The 23,896-nt window shown below is 36.2% G+C and overlaps 2 protein-coding genes across 7 annotated transcripts in view; both read left to right on the top strand.

The window, feature by feature from the left end:
- Positions 1-9,928, top strand: part of exoc1 (exocyst complex component 1) — a 26,993-nt gene extending 17,065 nt beyond the window's left edge. For all 6 annotated transcript variants that reach the window (XM_056481115.1, XM_056481114.1, XM_056481111.1 and 3 more), the window contains 8 exons: positions 1,289-1,452; positions 2,648-2,749; positions 3,664-3,737; positions 3,820-4,048; positions 4,127-4,310; positions 6,624-6,823; positions 9,118-9,312; positions 9,400-9,928. In XM_056481115.1, coding sequence (XP_056337090.1) covers positions 1,289-1,452; positions 2,648-2,749; positions 3,664-3,737; positions 3,820-4,048; positions 4,127-4,310; positions 6,624-6,823; positions 9,118-9,312; positions 9,400-9,552 — 1,301 coding nt within the window. In that variant the 3' untranslated portion in view covers positions 9,553-9,928. The remainder of the gene's footprint in view (positions 1-1,288; positions 1,453-2,647; positions 2,750-3,663; positions 3,738-3,819; positions 4,049-4,126; positions 4,311-6,623; positions 6,824-9,117; positions 9,313-9,399) is intronic.
- Positions 9,929-12,492: 2,564 nt separating this feature from the next.
- chst14 (carbohydrate (N-acetylgalactosamine 4-0) sulfotransferase 14) lies at positions 12,493-22,873 on the top strand. Its single transcript, XM_056481095.1, has 2 exons — positions 12,493-12,879; positions 20,018-22,873. Exons 1-2 carry the CDS (start codon positions 12,604-12,606, stop codon positions 20,843-20,845), a joined length of 1,104 nt encoding a protein of 367 aa, XP_056337070.1. The 5' UTR covers positions 12,493-12,603; the 3' UTR covers positions 20,846-22,873.
- Positions 22,874-23,896: the final 1,023 nt, after the last annotated feature.

Genomic DNA, 23,896 nt, shown 5'->3' with positions numbered 1-23,896 from the left:
CAGCTGCAGATTTGCTTGGAATCCTTGTTTTTGGTGCAGTGCAGCAAAGTGTGAATACCTTATAATGGTTTACTTTCTAATAAGATGTCCAAAAACAATCAAATATTTGGTCAATCAAAGCAGAGATGGTGGTCTTTTGTGGCTGTTTATATGGTTAAAAGTGTGGAAGCTCAAAAGATTTTAATCTATTTAGCATCTCCACTTGTGATCGGATTTTCAAAACTGCATTTTTTTCTCTTTAACTTGCAATGTAACCACCTGGTCGACCATTTGTATAGGTTATCATTAAAACAAAAAACTCAAAATTTGCTTGAAAGTTAAAGGGTTAATACTGGGTGTTAACAGAGTGTCACACACATGCACAATAAACCATTATCCTAACTTCAGTTTTATGTTTCATGAGTATGTAAAACATGTTTTTACAACCTTTTCTGAGCTTGAGTTATATTCAGCATTTTATGGATTTCACCTCAACTTTTTGTTTCTCAATTCAAACTAATCTCAGATATCTTCACTTGTTTATCAGATGCTACATGATTAATGTTACTGCATCAGGGGTTAAAGGGGAATTTTAATATTTTATCAGTCCTTAATGATCTACAGCTTAAAAAACAAAACTTGGCAGACCACTTGAAACATGTTTCGTTGTTCTGGATGTATGATTTATACCTGTTTTTGAGTAAAATTTAGTTGTTGTTTTTGTTTGTTTTGTTATGGACTGTTTTATTCCAAACTTCAAATAAAAATGTAATTTAGAGCATTTTTCTATGCATAAAATAACAAAAAAGTGCCATGTTTTCAGAGGTTTTTTAATATAAAATAACATAAATAAGTGCCATTTTCAGATGTGCTTTTATGAATTTTTATAAAAACATGCTGTTTTACCTTCAGGAGAGTTTACAAATCAATTTGAAATAAATGCAAACAATTTATGAAAAAAGGTCCAAATTACTATATATATATATTACAAAATCTGGAAAAACAAAGTTTATCAGACCTTTATAGAGTAAAAATAAATCAACATTTGACTTGAAATCACACCTAGTAAATCCAGAGCAACTGAAACATGTCAAGTTGTCTCTTAATTTCTTTCAGTGCTGTATATGATAATTTTATTAGTTGTATTGCATGTATATTATGGCCCTTTTTAGATCAACATGTTAAGTTAACAAGGTAAGTTTAAAAACTCATATTTAAGAGTAATGTATCTAAATGAAGTACATCTGAAATGTTGTTTTTGTTATCTGACTCTTGTTCTAAAGTTTTCTTCTCTAACGGTCTCTCTCAGGTCTTCACGGGAGCTCAGGAAAGCTCACTGGCTCCACCTCAAGCCTGAATAAACTTGCAGTGAGCAGCTCCAACAGTAGACGCTCTCAATCATCTTCTCTGCTTGATATGGGCAACATGTCCGCCTCTGACCTGGACGTAGCGGACAGGACCAGGTTTGATAAGGTATGCTGTAACTAAAACAAGAGGATTGCTCTGACCCATTTTAAAGATGCTGAATCTAAATTGCTGGTTCTAATTCCAGTTATCTGTATATCTGATTGGAATCTGATCTAAATTATTGACCGTCCTCACTACTCCCATTCAAATTGTGTGTGATGTTGTAACATTTCTTTTATGGAATATCTAGTTTGTATGTCATGTCGTAAGATGACATTGGTTTTAAAATGATTATTTCCTCTACATTTACCAAACTTATATGGTTTAAAACTTTTATGAATTTGCTTAATTCTGTTGAAGATGAGAAAGATACCTTGAAGAATGCTGGAAAGCAGCAGCCATTAATATAAGTAGCAGGTACAAAAATACTATGGAAGTCAATGGCTGCTGCTTTGCAATTTTCTTCGAGATATCCTCCCTTGTGTTCAATGTAAAGTTCACAAAAAAAGTTGACACAAAAAACAAGTTATATAAATATATATATTCTTTTAAATTAAATCATATTGTGATACACAGTCAATCATTTAGTTCAGATTCCATATTCCAGCTGGATACAAAAGTAATTGAATTTGAACTGATACTTTGAATGAATGTAGCTTGTCTAAATGTGAATAGATTCCCATTAGATGTGTAACGCATAATTGTGATTTTGACTATAAGTCTGAACAAGGCCTCAATTGTTAAAATAACTAAATACACTATTGTTAATAGGTTCTAATTCTATTGTTATAGGTTTGCAAGAATTTTTAAGAGAATCAATATATTTAATAAGTAAAGAAGCATTTAATAAAAAAAAGCTCTATATGTCTGTATAGAGATACATGTCTGTGTCTATATAATATCTGCATATGTATAATTAAAAAAAAAAATCTGATTGAAATACATTCTGTGCTTTTCTTGCAAATGTCATTTATCACAAAAAAATTAATCAGTTTTAGCATTTAGCATTAATAAAAAGGAGAAATGTTTTTAAAAACAAGATTATAATACAATATTGAGCGTATTTGAATGTTTTTTGGAAAAAAAACATGATATTAAAAATTGGAGTAATTAATGTTGAACATTCAGCTTTTCCATCAAAATGATTTGTTTAAATGGTAATAGCATCTCAAATTATTTCTGTGTTTACTGTACTTTGAGCAAGTAAATGCAGCCTTGGTGAGCATGAGATGCTGAGGGTTTTCTCTGTATTGTGTTCTAGATCTTTGAGCAAGTTTTGAGTGAACTGGAGCCGTTGTGTCTGGCTGAACAAGACTTTATTAGCAAGTTCTTCAAGCTGCAGCAAATTCCTACACTAGCTCAGGTATAGTATAGCGGCTCATACCGCTGGGAAAATAAGTATTGAACACGTCATGTTTTTTTCTTGGGAAAAATATTCTAAAGGAGCTGTTGATGTGGAACTAAACCAGATTTTGGTAAAAACCCAAACAATACAAACATAGAAATATAACAAAACCAAAAAATCTGAAAAGTTTGTTATGTGCAAGAACAATGGAATGACACAAGGAGAAAGTACTGAAATACTGAAACTTTATATAAAAGGCTTTTTTTTGGTGATGACAGCTTAAATACGCCTCTCAAATGGAGAATGAAGTCACAAGCATTGCTCAGGTGTGATTTTTTTTTTTTCTTTTCTTTTTGGTTTTCACAGACATCAACAGAGTGTAAAAATCTCTAAGGTTCTGTGGGTCTCTTCTATCAAATCTGATCTTTATTTTGTATTTTCTATTGGATTCATTTCAGGTGATTGGCCTGGCCATTTTACAGCTTAATTTTCTTTTTCTGAAAGCATTTGCGAGTTTCCTTGGCTGTGTTTTGGATCATTGTCTTGCTGAAATGTCCACTCTGGTTTCATCTTCACCATACTGATAATATAGATGTTGGACTGAAGCAGCGAATATTAATTTACAATGACGAAGAGCAGAGGGTTGCTGAAAAACTACTGAGAGATTTCAGCTGCAGACTGGGCTTTCACTGCCTTTCTACACCCCCCTTTCTTCATATGTTCAATACTTTTTCCATATATATATAATCCATATATGGATTTCTTTGGTTGTTACCAACATCCGGGGATAATTTCAAGTCAACTTCACTTTTAGAAATATGTTTTCTGAGAAAAACGGTGATGCGTTCAATACTTATTTTTCCCACAGTATATGCTTGTGCATTTTATTTCTGTATGATGGTGTTTTAATGACCTTATAAATGCTCTATTAGGGAGAGAATATGGATGATTCTGATGGACTGATGCACTCCAGACCCGTCAGTGAACACAGACATTCAATATCTGAGTGAGTGACGGTTCAGCTCATTTATTTGACAGCCAAATCTGTTTTTAAGCAAGAAATAATCACACATCCACTTCTCTTGCAGGAAGGACATGGTTCGGATGATGATGAACAAGATATTTCAGAGTATTGAGACAGAGCTGAACAGTCTGATAGCTTTAGGTGATAAAATAGACAGCTTTAACTCGCTCTACATGCTGGTGAAGATGAGTCACCACGTCTGGACAGCAGAAAATGTGGATCCCGCCTCATATCTCAGCACAACCCTGGGCAACGTGCTGGTCACTGTCAAGAGAAACTTTGATAAATGCATTGTAAGTGGAGTTCAGGTCTCGAGTATCGATGATGGTGAGATCAGCATTTGAATCTTCTGATGTTTCTGTCGTTCTCAGTCAGGCCAAATTCGTCAGATGGAAGAGGTGAAGATTTCTAAGAAAAGTAAAGTGGGCATCCTGCCATTTGTCACTGGCTTTGAGGAGTTCGCAAAGCTGGCTGAGGCTATTTTCCGAAACGCAGAGCGACGGGGTGATCTAGACAAGGCCTACATCAAACTGATGAGAGCTGTGTTTAATAACGGTGAGAGTTGCTACCAGGGTTCTCATATAGTTTTTCATTTGTCACTGCTGGATAATTGCTTAAATGCACAATAAGTAAGATTTTTTTCATTAAAAAATACAAAAACGACTAGAGCAATGTTAAATATTTTGCTGACTTAAGTACTTATATTGTCCCAAATGTTTCAATGGATGCTGAAATCCAGATAAGCTATTTTATGTAGTGATATGGACCATGTCTTGTGTCAGCATGCTAATAATTTCACACACCCTCAATGTCTGGTTTGGTTTTATAGAAAACGGGAAAATAACTAAGGACGCTTTATGTATGTGCAGCATTGTAACAGAAGCCTGAAATGTATTTAGCAGTGTTGAGTAAGTTACTTTAAAAAAGTAATAGATTACAAATTACTGACTTCTACTGGAAAATTGTAATCTAATTACTTTACTAATTACTTCATGTAAAAAGTAATCAGATTACTAATTACTTTACTATTAATTACTTTACTTTGAATTTAAATTTACAACAAATAAAATATACCTAAAAAAATACAAAATAAACTGCAACTCTTTCAGTAATTTAGTATTCCCTGAAAAACATTACAATGAATTGATCAGTAGCTTTACATATTTAAAAGGCTTAAAGAGTTCACCCAAAACTTAAAATTCTCCCATCATTCACTTGTTTTAAACCGGTTTGTCTTTTTTGTTTTTGAACACAAAAGAAGACATGAAGAAAACTGGATATTTGTAACAAAGCAAGAAGCTGATCGATCAAATCTTGTTGCGTGACTCTTGGTTTTCAACTGGTGTGCCTGGAAAATGCGCTTCGAATATGTGTGCGCAAGCAGCGTGCCTCTATCGGCACAATAAGACAAGACACGATATGTGAATGGCCCCATAAGCAGCTACGCTTCTCTTCACATTCAGAAGATACCTTCACTTCTGATCCTGCACCAAAATCCAATTTAGCCCATTTAGGCTGAGTTGGACCACCTCCTTGGTGATGAGTATTGTCATAGAATGCTTTCTATTCAAGTGCATGAACAAGTTGCTGGCCGTATTAAAAGCAGTTGAAAGTTGTTTAGAGACTGGGCATAGGCTGCATTTCACAGCAACATTTTTGTTTTTAAGCTCAATGACATCAAAGTAATGTCTGTATTTCCACTTAAAGAAGCAGTCACTATTACAGTCGTCAGCAGCTATTTCAGCTTGTGTTCTCTAGCAATTTAAAAGCACATGATTATTAACTGACGCTGCAGCAGAAAACGTGATTTAAAAGAAGCATTTTTCCTTCTATAAACTATATTAGTAACATAATTAACGCAATTACATTGACTTCAGTAACTGTAAACAAATTACACCAATTTTAAATGGAATTCATTACATTACTGCGTTCCCTAAAAATGTAATTGAAATATAGTAACACGTTACTGTGGAACGCGTTACACCCAACTCTGGTATTTAGTATAATAAAACAGCACTACTTTTTCCCTGTGTTATCACAACTAGAAGAATCGGACGTGGTAGACTATGGCATAATAAAAGCGTGGCTGCTTTTGTGCCACATCATGTTTGTCTTTCATCAGCATTTGGTTCAGTGCTGCTGTTTTGCTTTGAAGGCTTTTAGCCTTACTCTGCTTAATACTACCATGATAATACGTTTTGAATACTTTATCTCATCCATGAACAAGATTTCTGTACGTAGCCAGTAAGATGTAATGATCACGTCACCTCCTATGATTTCACACTCAGTCATGGTGTTATAAAACTACGCCTTTGCTTGTTGTGAATATGCACCCTCTAGTGGTGAAAATGACATACTGTCCTTTTAATATGCTACTTTTAAAACATAGTGGGAAAATGAACTATTCATTCATTCATTTTCTTTTTGGCTTAGTCCCTTTATTAATCTGGGGTCCAGCAGCAAACCATGACTGGGAAACATCCATAGTCACTCATTCACACACATACACTACGGACAATTTTAGCTTACCCAATTCACCTATACCACAAGTTTTTGGACTTATGGGGGAAACCGAAGCACCTGGAGGAAACTCACGTGAACAAGGGGAGAACATGCAAACTCCACACAGAAACGCCAACTGACCCAGCCGAGGCTCGAACCAGCGACCTTTTTGCTGTGAGGCGATTGTGCTACCCACTGCGCCACCGTGCTGCCCTAAAATAAAATATTATATATAATTATTAATTTTACATTTTTAAAGACTTTTAGTAATTGCTTTTTGTCATTTTCAGAATCAGGTTTAAATGTTGAATGTTGCAGTTCTTCTGTCTTCTTTCTTATCTGATTTGATTGTTTTGTTTTCAATAGTGGAGAAAGTGGCCAATGAGAGCCAGAAGACTCCACGTGATGTGGTGATGATGGAGAACTTTCACCACATCTTCTCAACACTGTCCAGCCTTAAGATCTCTTGTCTGGAGGCAGAGAGAAAGGAGGCCAAGCAGAAATACACCGAACACCTGCAGTCCTACGTCATCAACTCCCTTGGTCAACCACTGGAGAAACTCAATGTGAGATCTCAATCTAGAATGAGCAGTATTTTATCTACCGCAAGAATTTAATAACAAAACTAAAACATGCTTGGATTATAAATGTGTTTAAATAGTTTACTAAAAAATAATCAAATTTATGCACCCTTAAATGTTTACAACCCGGTATGAGTTTCTTTTTTCTCTTAAAGAGAAAAGAAAGTATTCTGATGAATGTTAGAAATCTGCAGCCATGATTTTTTGAGGATTTTTTTTACACTGCATTATTGAGCCATTGACTTCCATAGTATTACAGTGAAATAACATAGTGTAAAAAGCTATTTTAAAGGACACCTATTTTACCCTTTTTGCAAGACGTACGATAAGACTTTGGTGTCTCCAGAATGTGTCTGTAAAGTTTCAGCTCAAAATACCCATCAGATTATTTATTATAGCCTCCAGAATCTGCTCATTTTGTTGTCAGAGTTCAGTGTAGCTGTTTTTGTAGCCTGCGGCTTTAAATTCAAATGAGCTGCTTCTCCCCGCCCACTGCTCCGCGTTACCTCAGTTTAACAGCCGTCAGTGATAGAGACAGACTCGGATGAAGCTAAAATAAGGTCACTAGTCAAAAATATACACTAAGTTTATTTGATGTATTTGGGGTGGAGTTTGTTCAAGCCTTTCTGAAACGATGAGTCACACACACATGCCATTGGCCGACATCATGCGGCCATCGTGATTATAGCACAGGGGTCAGGAACCTTTTTTCAGCACAGAGCCATTTCGAATTTTTTTGGCAAATGCATTTTTATAAAGAGCCATGAGGAATATATATATGAAGCATCACATGTTGAGCAAGTCCATGTATTAATGAAGAACAATTTGTAGAACTTCTTTCTTTTCACCCCTCATGAACATTGTTTGAATTTTATGGCGCAAGGTTACCATCGAAATGTAAATGGCATGCCCTTTATTGGTGTCGCGATTCAAGTTAGTCCACAGCGCCGCACACGCGCATTGGTTAAAACGTCCTTTTATTCTTATTCATTTTGCTGTAAAAATATACAATAGAAAGGTCATTTTAATTGTATTTTCAAAAGGAAACTGATTCTTTGTGACAGTTTTAATTTTTTATTAAAGGGAGACAGCTGGAGAGCCACATATTTTTGGTCAAAGAGCCACATGTGGCTCCCGAGCCATAGGTTCCCTACCCTTGTTATAGCAGTTAAGAGTTACATAGTGATTTTACTGTCTTTATTACAAACTCGCTCTGTTTTAAAAACTTTTTAAAGTTATAAAATTAATTATTGAGATGCAGCTGATCACAGAGTTCTAACGTGTTTTAATCCCAGTTTCTTTGCAAAAATGTTCTGTGGACATGTGTATACATGTTATTATGGAGACATGGCAATCATTCCGGTGGGCGGGGAAAACTGTCATGTTGTGGTGAGCCTCAAAATCACTGGGTTTGTTTGAAAATGTTTCCAACATTCCTCACAATATCTTCTTTTGTGTTTAACGCAAGTAAGAAACTCAATTGGGTTTGGAACAAGTAAATGATGACAGAAATTTTATTTTTGGGTGAACTATCCCTTGTTTATGTGGAGTTTACTCTTAAAAGTCTTTTAAAAGGGCAAACCTGGGTTGTTGTTTTTTTTTCACATGACAATTGTCATAATTTAATCTGAGTTTGGGTTAACTATTAATCCTGATCATTTAGTTTTTCATGTTTTAAAATGAACATTCTTAAACATGAGGTAAAAGTATGCACTTACATATTTGCAGCATCAGATTCACTGATTGGAAAATGAAGCAAGCAACCTTTAAACATAAAAGACCGCCTCATTATAAATGACTTTTCAGACCATAAAATTAAGTATAAAGAGGTCTCCTTTTCAATTTTTCCATCGCCATTTGACATTTTTAATACACAAAACTATACAATGCACATTGTTTCAATGAACGTTGAATGCATGTGAATATCAGACATGTGATTGGCGTTTGCTAAGCTGTGATTGCTAAACATCTAGCCCTAATATCCTGCATTGTTTCACACAAGACAGCAATGCTGGATTAAAGGTAAAATATGTAAAGTTTATTCATTAAAGTATCCCAAAAGTCCAAGAGTGATTAGACAGTGCCTTTGTTTATAGTGAATATGCTCCCTCTAGTGGCAAAAATGGCAATCTGTGCCTTTAAGAGTGCTATAGAGCAGAGTCCAATGCTGACGCATTTTAATATTACTTATGTGAAAGTTAATTTACCTGAAATGTGAAAATGTGGATGGTGAAAGAAGGGTTCTGGACTAATTGTCTAATTGTCTTCACATTTTGCAGCATTTCTTTGAGGGTGTGGAAGCGCGCGTCGCTCAGGGAGTGCGTGAGGAGGAAGTGAGCTACCAGCTGGCCTTCAATAAACAGGAACTGCGAAAGGTTATTAAAGAATATCCTGGAAAGGAGGTGAAAAAGGGCCTGGATAATCTCTACAGGAAAGTGGACAAGCACCTGTGCGAGGAGGAGAGTCTGTTACAGGTGAAACAAGCACTAAAATGGCTAAATTGAATCTAGTGTTATTAATAATCTACTCGAGAGATTGTTGAACTTTGATCTGTCCATTAGGTTGTATGGCACTCCATGCAGGACGAGTTCATTCGGCAGTACAAGCATTTTGAGGGCCTGATAAACCGCTGCTATCCAGGGTCTGGAATCACCATGGAGTTTACCATTCAAGACATGCTGGAGTACTTCTCCAGTATCGCTCAGTCTCATTAAAACAGGAAGCTGAATCATAGTGAGACTGTGTGAGAATGAGAGCATAAGAACGAGTGCGCACTTTGTACATACATGACAGTGCAGGTTTGCTTGTTATGTGTCATTTAAGGGAATTAACACTGGAACCCTGTTTCATTTGTAACATTAAGATTCAACTTTACGTGTCACTGATTTCATGAGTTTTGTTGAAAACCAGCATTTCTTTCTGTCACTTTTATATAGTGAATCGCAGACGACTGAACGCTCGCATTATTTCTACACAACAACACTAAAAATCTTTCATGCGCTTGAATGATTACGAGTACACATGTAAAAGAAACTACAAAATAAAGGACCTGGAGTCACATAAGGAATAAAGCATACTTTTGAAAGATCATTTTCTTTTCGTTTTGTCTCTGCTTTTAAAGTCACCAAGAAATCAAAACTAACCACTTGATTTTGTTAGCTCACGTTGCTAGTTTAGTGGTAAACAATTCATCGGTGCATGTCATTAAGAAAAATAGTTTGCCCTTCTGATCTTTAAATGAAATCTGAAAATACACTTCCTATTTTTTTTTCAGTTAAATTGTCCGATTTCGTATATCTTAGCAAATGGGCGTGGCTAACATATTTAATCACGTTGCTCCAACTGTCAGTTTTGACAACAAACAGAAATGGTGAACAGGAGGAGTCTGTTAGGTCGTAATAACTCTTCTAAAACCTGAATTCTTTCTGAATTAAATGCCTACTTTACTACATCCAATCAACTCACAGTAGAAAAAACAAGCCACGCCCACTGTTTTCTCATTTAATATTCAGTTTGTCTAAGAACTGCGTCACAATACGAAAGAAATCTACTGATCTACTGGTTCATGGGGACTTTAAATGTTTACAGTTGTGCATCACAAAATTATTCCAAGGTTGCCTTGCGTCCTATAATGTGAAGCCAGGTCTGTTGGATTGTCCCCTGGTGGCTGGCTGCAGTATAGGTTATAAACCCAATTACACTAGACAATGACACTTTTAAATGACAAATAATTTTATATATATATATATATATATATATGGGGCGGCGCAGTAGGTAGTCGAAGGTCGCTGGTTCGAGCCTCAGTGGCACAGTAGGTAGTGCTGTCGCCTCACAGCAAGAGGGTCGCTAGTTCGAGGCTTGGCTAGGTCAGTTGGCATTTCTGTGTCGAGTTTGCATATTCTCCCTGCGTTCGCGTGGGTTTCCTCCGGGTGCTCCGGTTTCCCCAACAGTCCAAAGACTTTTTTTTTTTTTTTTAATAAAGTCTGTGAACCGGAAGTTACTGGGACTTATTTCAGTATGCTGATGTACTTCCAATGAAATAAAATATTGAGTAGGGGGTGGGGTGTTCATTTGCGCATCAGTGGTTTGCACTGTCTCTCATAGCAAGAAGTTCACTAGTTCGAGTTCCGACTGGGTCAGTTGGCATTTCTGTGTGGAGATTTCATGTTTTCCCCGTGTTCATGTGGGTTTCCTCTGGGTGCTCCGGTTTCCCCCACAGTCCAAAGGCATGCAGCATAGATGAATTGAAAAACCTAAATTGGTCATAGTGTATGTGTGTGAATGAGAGTGTATGGATGTTTCCCGGTACTGGGTTGCAGCTGGAAGGGCATCTGCTGTGTAAACACATGCTGGATAAATTGGCGGTTCATTCCACTGTGGTGACCCCTGATGAATAAAACGACTAAGCCGAATGAATGAATGCAAAATTTATGGTAAGAGGGGTGTGCTTTTAAGAACATTGCTATGGAAGCCATCCAGTTGACATCAACAGATGACTTCAATCACAGAGGCAAATGATCAGACTTTGACTGAAGATTACTAAAACAAACATTTATTTCAGTGGAATTAACTTGCAAAGTTTAATTATTCACCTTTAGAATTAAAACGTGAGCTAACAAAATAAGTATTGTAAATGTAGATATCACATGGACTTTAAGTGGTTTATAACATATTGAATGTTTGTATGTTTTTTTTTTTTTAAATATAAGATTATGTTTAGTTTATTTATTGATGCTACAGAAATGCTTTGTGGTTTCGTGATTCTGCTCACGCTTGACTCTGCATGAGTTAGGGCAGGACTTGGATACTGCGTTTCCTCCAGCTCATGAACACTACAGCACAGACTCTGGCTCCAAATGATGTCATCAGTGCAAGATGTCAGTGGTCTAGCACAAGGTATTTTGGCTTCTTTTCAATTGTGGAAGAAAGTGGAGACTTCACTAATTATTTTGTCCATTGTTCATTCACTTCAAGAACAGTAACTATTAGCATCCACCATAACAGTTGAGCTACGATTTTATTGTTCATCCACTGGGGAAGATCTATCCACAAAACAGCTAAAATGATGAGAGCATAACTGAAATCATTTTTAGAATTCCAAATAAAAATAAGACACAGTCAACCAATCAGAATCTTTAAATCGTCCTACAATAAACAATATTATCATGAGTTTGTGTCCACACTAATGTCATTATCTTCATAGTTAGCATTCTTGCTCTGAATGAGGATGATTATTAAAACTTTATGCTTGTAGTTATCCTTGAAGTGAGCTGTTTTTTTTACAGTCTGCCAACATTGATGCAAAACCATGCAAGGCTGTTCTTAGCATTTTATGTTATGCTAAAAACAACAATGCCTTGTATTTTTATGAACTAGTTGCCATTTTATAGAAGCAACATAATAAAATATTGCCAGCTCTTTATGTTCGTAAATCAGCACAATTCATCACAGCGTGTCTTCCCGTCATGTTTGCTAATGTGTTTCACTTAACAGATTAGCCACTTTTCTGTACATTGCTGTCCAATATACAGAGTTTAGTTTGCGGATGCTGGTATATTTCCCCCTAAATCTGCCTCCCCACCCCCATAGCTGGATACTTCATTTCCCATAATGCTCTCAAAAAGCTTTTTTTTTTCTTTTCAAGAAAGCGCAGAAATCAGAAGTAGGTTGGCTGCTTCACTTCAGCGATGGATGTGTGTTAATCTGTCGGTAACTTGAGTCACTGAGTCTCAGTAAACAGACGCTTTTAATGTATGTGATTGACTATGCCGCCCCGCAAGAAGGAGTACGGGATTAAACGTGCGAGCGGCTCTCTGGTTCACTTCAGAGCGCCCGTGAGCGCGACCACCGTGCGCCGACACTCCGCCGTCGTTCCCTCGGTGTTGACGTTCGCCGTGATCGTGGCATCCGGAGGCCTGCTGCTCATGATAGAGAAGGGAATGTTGAACAGCGTTCAGACTCCGCCGCCGCGCGCTAACGGGAGGAAAGTGGAGTACCGATTGAGGAGCAGCAGTGACACGGCTGCGGACGTGGAGTCTCAGGTAACTTAACCGAGACACGGTTCGCTAAACTGTGAATACACAGTGAAGGATTTTTGTGAAATGTAAACATATTTTAGTGTGTTTACGTGTAGTTGATAAACTTTCCTTCAGTTCTGCGAGTTTGCACGTCAAGGAATTTTCACGATAACTCTGGCCGCGTCTCAAAATCTAGTGAGCTGCCTACCTAGATAACATGTCAATTGTTCTAGTTCCTTCGCTTATTAACCATGTAGCCTATTATATATTTGTAAACATATAACAAATGGATAATTTTTAGAAACAACCAAACACCTTTCAAAGTGAGGCGTTTAATATAAGATTAACGTATGCGTGTTGGGTCTCATCGAAACCTAAACTTAACGTTTCATAGAAGCCAGTGAAAAGTAACGTTGACGTCACACAAAAGTGTAGTAAAAAGTTTTTAGATTGAAACAATGATCCTAAAATGTCTCTAAACAATATGCAAATTTAAGGTATTTTACTCAACCTTTAAGCCATCAAAAATAGAAGTGACACAAAAGGAGATTTTAGTTAAATTTGTGGACCTTGGTGGTTCATAAAATGTGTTGGTGACAGTAAATGAAAATGTACTCAACGTTTAAATACTCACGCAGAAGTGATTCCCAACACAAAAGAAGACATTTTGTAAAATGATGATGAAAACCGGTAGCTGTTAACTTCCATAGGAGGAAAAATACTATTGAAGTCAATGGTTACCGGTTTCCAACATTCTTCAAAATATCTCCTTTAATGTTAAAAAAACCCAACTCATACAGGTTTGGAACAGGTAAACAGCACTTTGAGAGTGGGGAAAAAGCAACAACACAAAAGCAATTTGTTGTAATTTCTAAGTTGCAAACAAATTTAGTTGGCACGTCATTTTTATCATTTGTTTGGAGTGCAAAGTACACTTTTTTTTTTATACATTCTTTTATTTTTTTTTTACATTAAAGCACAACAACTTACAACTTTGGTCCAACAAACATTCACACCTCAATTGACAATAAAGCATGCAATATACAAACAATCCATACATAAGTATAGTGATAATAGATTAATACAATATAATACAAAAATAAATAAAATAAAAAATAATAATAAAATTTTAATTACAAAAAGGAAACAAATAATAAAATAAATACAATAATAAATAATAATAAAAAAATTAAATGGAGTGCAAAGTACTCTGTAATCACAGCTAGTCAGTTAAGTAGCTGTAATAAAAACTGAATTGCACGTCTGTAATGTTCAACAGATTACAAACTGACTGAGATAAATTCTTGCCAATAAACCACTTCTGAAATGTCAAGAGTGTTTCATTTGTAAGGAAATGTCACGCATAATAACATTCCCTTCCTTAACATATGATTCTTCAACTAATTACAAGAATTGATTCATCTTGATGAATTTTAAATCAACATTTACTAATAATATATTAAATATTAAAGTTGTAAATGTTAATGAGGTTAAGCTAACTATGAATAATTTTTTTATTTGATTATTTTTCATGTCATTATTTCACTGAAATAAAAACTAATTTAAAAAATATTAGTAACTAATAATAAAAGCTAATATTAAATATGTTAAATATTAAAGGTTATAATGATTTAAGTAATGTTCAGTTGCTTTTTACACACCAATTGTTTTGTTTCATAAGACCATAATGCATCATAAGAAGTTGCAGGTGTTAATTTTGACTAGCCTGCATGTCCTTAAAATCCCAGTAGGCATTGATTTGCATTTAATAAATCACCAAGGATCATTGTTTTAGCTAATTAGCGTTCTACTCAAACATATGTAGAAATGAAAAAGTCAGAGTTTGAAAACAGTCACCTTCACGCATGGCCTGAGGGTGTAAAAAGTAACTGTAAATGTTCAAGTTTAAGTGAACTGCTCTTTTAAAATGTTCTTGGTTTGCCCAGCTAGCACACATCTCTGAGTGACTGGACGGAAACAAGAATGCACTTCATGGGTAATAAAACATTCAAGGCACTTGAGTAATCCTGTCAAGCTGTTTGGTTTGTCAGAACTTCTCAACTGATCCTCTGGCATTACAGCTCTCTCTCTCTCTGTACCGCCTTTGTGCTGAACTCTTAGACTGTAGAGGAGTCATTTTAAGGTCTAAGATCCGATTAATGCTATTTATATCCAATTAATCCTGTTAAATTGTCTTATTATTACTCATCTGGGGGATGGATGGATTTAGTTAAAAGCTGGTATGTGGAAAAACATCTTTGATGTAAGACAGAAGCAGCACACTTCATACCAGAAAATAATAAACAGCTGCTTACCTTAAAGCCAAGCTATGAAATGGAAATATGGAGCCAATTCTTCAAGTTAAGATCCCTGCTGTTCCATGAACAGACGAGTACAGACATATAGCATTTCAGCCACTCTCTCTCAAACACTGATATTAAATCTAGCTTTTAGATTCAGATTTTAATTAGAGCGACCAGAAGATATTTTATTATTATTATTATACACTCACTGGCCACTTTATTAGGTACACCAGTTCAACGCAAATTTCTAATCAGTCAATCACATGGCAGCAACTCAATGCATTTACGCATGTAGACATGGTCAAGACGATCTGCTGCAGTTCAAACTGAGCATCAGAATGGGGAAGAACGGTGATTTAAGGCTTTGAACATGGCATGGTTGTAGGTGCCAGATGGGCTGCTCTGAGTATTTCAGAAACTGCTGATCTACTGGCATTTTCACGCACAACCATCTCTAGGGTTTACAGAGAATGGTCTGAACAAGAGAAAATATCCAGTGAGCGACAGTTCTTTTGGTGCAAGCGCCTTGTTGATGCCAGAGGTCAGAGGAGAATGGCCAGACTGGTTCCAGTTGTTAGAAAGGCAACAGTAACTCAAATAACCACTCGTTACAATCGAGGTATGTAGAAGAGCATCTCTGAATGCACAACACAACCAACCTTGAGGCGGATGGATTACAGCAGCAGAAAACCACACCAGGTGCCACTCCTGTCAGCTAAGAACAGGAAACTGTCTACAATTCACACAGACTCACCAAAGATATTTTCTTGGCACACTTTGGGCCCCATTAGTACCAGTTGAGCATAGTGTCAATGCCACAGCCTACCTGACCATGTTCATCCCTTTATGACCACAGTGTACCCATCTTCTGATGGCTACTTCCAGCAGGATAATGCACCGTTATGAAGCGTGAATCATCTCAGACTGGTTTCTTGAACATGACAAGCAGTTCACTGTACTCAAATGGCCCCCACAGTCACCAGATCTCAATCCAATACAGCACCTTTGGGATGTGGTGGAATGGAAGCTTCACATTGTGGATGTGCAGCCGACTAATCTGCAGCAACTGCGTGATGCCATCATGTCAATATCAACCAAAATCTCTGAGGAATATTTCCAGTACCTTGTTGAATCTATAGCACGAAGGATTAAGGCAGTTCTGAAGGCAAAAGGGGGTCCAACCGGGTACTAGTTAGGTGTACCTATTAAAGTGGCCAGTGAGTGTACATATATTGTACTTCATATGTTTAATAATTACATTGATTTCCTTCAACAGCAACTAAATATCAAAAGTGAACACACTCATGCTGATAGAAAAGTCTTTCTTGTGCATTTGTGTTTATATTTGCGCAACACTGATTTCTTCAATGCTGGACATGATGTTTGGTTATCCAGAGCAGTGTTTCCCAACCCCGTTCCTGAAGGCACACCAGCAGTACACATTTTCAACCTCTCTCTAATCAAACACACCTGAATCAACTCATCAGTACATTAGAAAAGACTCCAAAATCTGAAATCAATGGTTCAGATAAGGGAGAAATCCAAAATATGTACTGTTGCTGTGCCTCCAGGAACAGGGTTGAGATACACTGATCTAGAGGAATGTCCAGAGTAAATATTATGTCGAGTATTAACATATTTTCATGTTTCTTCTGACTTTGGCGTGATGTGTGGAGATGTTTATAAAACTAGTGGCGGTTAAACTAAGCTATTTTTATTGATGGTGTACTTTTAGAGATTATAAAATGAGTCTGGACATTTTGCTCAGGTATGTTGGTATTCTCAGTTTCACAAAGCAGCTGAATGAATTTTTACATAGTTTTTACATTTGCATTTTTATTAAGAAGGCTTTGGCAAAAGTTAAGCCATGACCCAAACCAGCCAACTGCAAGGTGAATCGCAGCATTACAAAATTAGATTTAAAGCAAAGGAGGTAAAACTGACAAAGAGAGATACAAATACACTTGCCAAACTTGTACATGGGCTATTAGAATTTTAAATGCATTGTTTTATAATATAATTCATGTTTTAAAGTAACAGCTTCACAGACAGAAAAGAGATTTGCATCAGCTAAGGCAAAAGAGTTTGAAAAGCTCTACAAAAACCCAATATTGTGCATCCCTACTATATTTTTGTTGATTTTCTTGAATGACTAACAATTTAAATAACTATATTGTGAAATATATTGTTACAGTGAAATAAAATGACGCAGTACGGTGTATTTGAGAGCTTATGAAGTTCATACCACGATTTAAAACTGGAAGTAGTCGGCTGTTTTTACTCATGAGACGCACATAAACAGAAAAAAAACATTGTGCTGTGCGCAAGACTATCAGAAATGTTATATTAGTGAGCACAAGCTTCCGGTGTTTTCACTTGTCAATATAATATTCACCCTTGTGTGCTGTTGGGGATGTTTTCATCCAATCTGAGGTGATTTTGAGTCTTGGCTACCAATTTCTCTGTGTTTCAGCAAATGGAGAGATTATTCTCAACAAAAACCCAATATTGTGCATCCCTACTATATTTAACAACATTTTTGTTGATTTTATTGACTGACTAACAATTTAAATAACTATATTGTGAAATATATTATTAGTCAAATAAAATAACTCAAACCGTGAAACAAAATTTCATTCACAATGCCTTTAAATTCTGTATTGAGTGACTAAATTACTTTCTATTACTTTGTAATGCGAGAGTAATTCAAAAAATTATAGATGCAAGCAGCAATCATCAGGGCCAAGCGGCACAGCGGCCACATTACAAACAAGCACAGCGAAAAAGTTACAGAGGCACTGGAAAATTCTCAAACTTTTTGGTAGCATTGTCTGAGCCAAATTTGGTGGAAATAGGGCCAACGATCTATGGAGAGTTCAAAACAACAGATTTTCAAACTAATTCAGTCGTATCAATTAGGAAGTAAATCATATCAATGTTGTCTGTATGATCCAAGGAATCTGCAAGACCAGTGTCAGTATTTCAAACCATTGCAGTGATTCAGCCTGTAATGTCATCTGGCAGCATTACATCAAGTTTGTGCACATGCTAAATGACAACAGTTTTGTCCATCGACATGAATGCCAGATCTTTTGGTCTACAAGTTCTAAAGATGATCTTGAGTCAAATTTGGTGAAGATTGGACTAACAGTCTAGGAGTTCTATAACTTTACAGTTGAAGTCAGAATTATTCAGTTCCCTGTTTATTTCCCCCCAATTTCTGTTTAATGGAGAAGATTTTTCTCAACACGTTTCCAAACATAATAGATTTAAAAACTCATCTCTAATAACTGATTTATTTTATCTTTGCCATGATGACAGTAAATAATATTTGACTAGATATTTATCAAGACACTTCTATACAGCTTAAAGTGACATTTAAAGGCTTAGGTAGGTTGTTTAGGTTTACTAGGCAGGTTAGGGTATTTAGGCAAGTTATTGTATAATGATGGATTGTTCTGTAGACCAGTGGTTCTCAAACTTTTAAGCCAGCGACCCCCAATGTAAGATCGTCAAGAACTCGCGACCCCCCACTACCAAAACATATCCAAACAATAAAAATAACTTATTTTAAGTTTTATAAACAGATTTATTGCATTTGAAATCAACAATAATCAAAGCTAACAAGCAAAAAATATATATATGCATGCGTGAGGAAATTATGTCTCAATGAAATCCCGTTATCACAAGAAAATATATTTTTATAGCATAATTGAGTGACCAAAAGATACACGGATCGCTCACCAGCCATGCACACTGCTTGACATGAATTTATTAATGAATCTGTTAACAATATGTTAACTGTACTGTGTCCTCACAGATGGTGTCTGATATTGCACAGATGCTTTTGACATATACCTTATTATTTGTATACATCATTTTAATAGCAATACCGCTCTTTTCATGAGCTGCAATATAAGTTTAATCTTAGTCAGTGCAAGCCCTTTTGCGATGGTGTACGAAACTGTTACCTGAAAGTTCCGTCCCACAGACTTTACAGGAATGCTTTAGTTATTTTCAGAGCAGACTTGAAGCCAATGGAAGTCTTTTATCCACTCTTGGAAAAGTGTAGATGGTGGATTAACATTCACAACATAATCAGTAATCAGATGTGCCATTATTTGTAGCTTTAGGTGGTTTCTAAAACTAAATCTGTCAGTGTTTTCATTCTCTAATCTTCAGCGGGTTACATTTTCGCGGTTGTATCTCCTGTCATCTGAAGGCAGAAGGCGTTGACTGAATGATTCAGTCTAGCGCAGTGGGCCAATAAGAAGAGCGCGAAGGCGGGACAAGCGTTGCCGGCTTTGTTTACTGCAGCAAGTTGACATGACAACAGTTTTAACAGTTGTTCCTGAGCGCTGCGTTTTAAGTGCAAAGATGCATTCTGCCTGAATGTATCCTAAATACTTTATGAATTCATCAGTCACATCTTTAAAAAATCTGAAAATAATAGCTTTCACTTATAATACTGAAAAATATATATTATAATCACTGAAAATTACACAATTTTTAAATCACTCCCCCTGCAGGGGTCGCGACCCCCAGTTTGAGAACCACTGCTGTAGACTCAAAAATAGCCTAAAGGGGCTAATAATTTTGACCGTAAATTCTAGCCGAAATAAAACAACACTTTTTTCCAGAAGAAAAAATATTGTAGGTAATACTGTGAAAATTTCCTAGCTCGGTTAAACATCATTTGGGATAATTAAAAAAGAAAAAAAGGGAGGGGGCTAATAATTCTGACTTCAACTGTACACTTACTAGAAAATGAAATATTTTTTAAAGTAACAAACAGACTTGATTTAAATTCTTACATATATTAATCAGTAAGGTCATAGATGCCTGTTTTTTTTCTGCAGATCGTTCAGGAGATCCGCAATCGCACCATCAGGTCAGTGTGTGGTCAGAGGAACATGCCTCACAGTGTGTGGTCTCTCAGCCCCCTGCAGAGGAAAACTCTCCTCCAGCACATCCTAGTGAACGACGAGCATCGCTTCCTCTACTGCTACGTCCCCAAAGTGGCCTGCTCCAACTGGAAACGAGTGCTGAAAGTGCTGAGCGGCGCTCTGGCCAATGTGGACGTCAAAGTCAAGATGGACCACCGAGCCGACCTGCTCTTCCTCTCCGACCTCCCACCTGATGAGATTCGCCATCGACTCCGCCATTATTTTAAATTCATGTTCGTGCGAGAGCCGATGGCCCGTCTGCTTTCCGCCTATCGGAACAAGTTTGGTGAAATTGAGGCCTATCAGCGCAAATACGGCGCAGAGATCATACGCCGCTACAGAAAAGGCTACGCGAAAGATAAAAAAATATCAGGAAATGATGTGACGTTTACAGAGTTTACGCGTTATTTAGTGGACGAGGACCCAGAGAGGATGAACGAACACTGGATGCCCATTTATAACCTTTGCCAACCCTGCGCCATCGAATATGACTTCATTGGCTCGTATGAAAGACTGGAGAGCGACGCGTCTTACGTTCTGGAGCGCGTCGGAGCACCACAACATGTGCGTTTTCCTGAGCGACAAACATGGTACAAACCTGTAACCAAGGAAACGCTGCATTATTATTTATGCACTGTGCCACAGAAGTTTCTCAAAGAGCTCCTGCCCAAGTATATTTTGGACTTCTCTCTGTTTGGTTATCCTTTACCCAACACAACCACTGAATACTGCAGGCATTAACAAAGACATTGTTGGTTTGTAAGATTGTCTATAATCTTTCATTATGTTTATATTTTAATGCCTTTTTATCAGATGTTTGTGTTTATACCTGTACAGAATTGAAAATATGAATAATATGAAATTTGAATAAGCCTCAGTACGGTGTATTTGAGAGCTTATGAAGTTCATACCACTATTTAAAACTGGAAATACTCAGCTCTTTTACTCATGAGATGGACATAAACAGAAAAAAAAACAAACATTGTGCTGTGCGCAAGACTATCGGCAGACTATCAGGAGTTTTATATTAGCGAGCACAAGCTTCCGGTGTTTTCACTTGTCAATATAATGTTCACCACCTGCTGTTGGGGATGCTTTCATCCACTCTGGGGGAATTTTTGAGTCTTAATTTGGCCACAACTTTCTCTGTGTTTCAGCTAATGGAATGATTTTTGGTCACAAATCTTATTTTAACATATATTTTGGGAAACGCTTTGAAAAATGTCAAAAACTCAACAAACTCTTAGCAAATCTACTCATGTTGGTGGCTGTTTTTACCCTATTGACATCAATTATAACAACATTTTTTCCATTTAGGCCAAGACACCATATAATCAGGCATGTAATCTAATATAATGTGTGTATTGCGACATTGATACGGCCAATTTGATACATTAAACAGTCATACAGCCAATTTGGTGGATGGAGATGATTGGGAGGCCATGATGGGTAAGGACACCAGGACAGAACACCATGGTTACACCTCTACTCTTTACAGGGATTTTTAATGACCACAGAGAGTCAGGACCTCGGTTTAACATCTCATCTGAAAGACAATCATGCAAAGATCATGCATCCTTGATTGTTAGTGGTTCTCTCTGTTCGGAAGAGGTCAAATATATGATTTTGACATTTGATCATCAATTTGCACTGCAAAAAAAGCTTAATTTCTAGCTTTTTATATGTAGTGTCATGTCAACAGGGAAAACCACAAACCTTCATTGCATGGTTATTTGGTGTCAAGACTTGCAATTTAAAAAATGTGGTTATAATGGAAGTCAATGGGGCAAAAACAGCCACGAACATAACGAAGAGGTAGTCAATTTGAATACACAATATTTCCAGTGTTTTTATTTAAAGAGGCTGTATGTAAAATTACTAGGTCACACCGGTGGCTATTAAGTAAACAACACCCAGCAACTTATTTGTTGAGTTTCATTCATAACATACAACTACTGCATGTGATTCAGCACCTCGATATACTCGCAGCATAGAAATAAAATAAAAAAGACAGAAATACCTGTGCAGTCATGTACTGATAATAAACATCCAGGCAGCGTCCACGGCAAAATAAACACTTGAAGTTAGAGTGGTGAGAAAACAGCAGTTAGGAAAGCATTGGATAATAGTGATGTAGAGATGTTTTGCTCAATTCACCAGCATTGTTTACAGCTGAGCTCATCAAAACTGTACTGTAAGATCAGATTTTGTGAGACTATAGTTTTCTTTGTATGAGATGTGTTTACATTACATTCAAATTGGGCACATTTAAATTCAAAAATAAATATGTTTCACAAAAACTTACAGATATAACAAAAAAAGGTTAAAACGTTCATGTTTTTTCACATGCACTGGTCATCTGGCATACAATAGTCACATGATCATTCTACAATGTTTTTTTTGTTTTTAGCGGTTCACATTTCTAGTAAAAAAGTGATCAATACACAAAATTCTTACATATAGCCTCATTATTTTAAATATTGTTACTTCTACTGTCACCCATATTCTGAGATGTTACTTTTGTGTTTAATCCCATTTATAAGGAGGCCGTTCCTATCTGTATGTATTTAATTTTGCTGAGTGTGTCGAGTTTCATAAGACCAAGACATATTTCTGACCACAAACTGAACCCTTCCCATCTGCCACTTCCTCTGAAAAGACGAGGCTCTGACTTCAATCCCTAAAGAGATCACAAAGAATGCAGTTTCACATCCAAAAACTGAAGTACTGTATACGGTGAGGGAATAAAACAAATATTTGAAACCAGAAGGCTGAATTTCTTCTAGTATTTTTATTATTTTGGAAAAACAAAGCCAATTTAAAGGGATAATCCACCTAAAAAAATTCATTCATCATATATTCACTCTTCACAATATAATATTTTGTGTTCAACAGAAGTAAGAAACTCATAAAGGTTTAAAAGCATGAGGGCGAGTAAATAATGAGCTAATTTTCATTTTAAAGTCCCATAGGCAATATTAGTATGCTAAAGTCCAGTTAACACCAAAGGGGTTGGTGTATTAAAATGTATGCTAGAATAATAAACAATTACACTATAAAACACATTCAATGTCTGTTAACGGCAAGAACTAGAACCAGGGCTTCTTCAGGTTTCACCAAGTTAAATTCAAGACTAAGACATTTTAAAGACCATTATGAATGAAATTTTAGACTTATGCAGGGCTAAATTCTAAGGATTTTTTTTCTCGAATATCCCAGTTAGAAAAGATTTTCACTTGCCCTATCAAAAATTTATTAAAATTGAATACATTTAAAGATAATTTATTAATTTTCAAATATATCCACTCAAAAACCCTTTAACCCTTACCAAGAATAGAACAAAACATAGCTGTCAATTCTTTTAGTCTACACTAATAATTATTTCATAATAAAAATATAGGTCAGGTCAGTATCCTCGGCAGTAAATAAAATGAGAACTTTTAATCAAATATTACTGTAAGGAAAGTAAGTAAATGCTATTTTAAAATAAAAAGTTTAAAGTTTTACTGAGATGGATTGTTGGTGATGGTATTGGTGTTGGCCAGATTGGGTAGCTATACAAACGAAAATTAAGACCTGTTTAAAAATATTTAAGACCTACGACACAATATTTCAGTAAATTTAAGACTTTTTAAGACCTAAAATGTAGCTTTGGAGATTGAAGACATTTTAAGACTTTAAGACCCTGCGGATAACAATTTCTATATCCAATAGAAATGAGTTTTTCTTTAAAATAGTATAGTAGCAGACTAAATGGAATTTCTCTTATATTTAAAGGTAGAAAAAAGAGAT

The sequence above is a fragment of the Danio aesculapii genome, chromosome 20, assembly GCF_903798145.1.
Source record: "Danio aesculapii chromosome 20, fDanAes4.1, whole genome shotgun sequence".
Lineage (NCBI taxonomy): Eukaryota > Metazoa > Chordata > Actinopteri > Cypriniformes > Danionidae > Danio > Danio aesculapii.
Note: the sequence above shows the minus strand (reverse complement) of the source record. Positions and strands in the feature narration are given on the sequence as shown.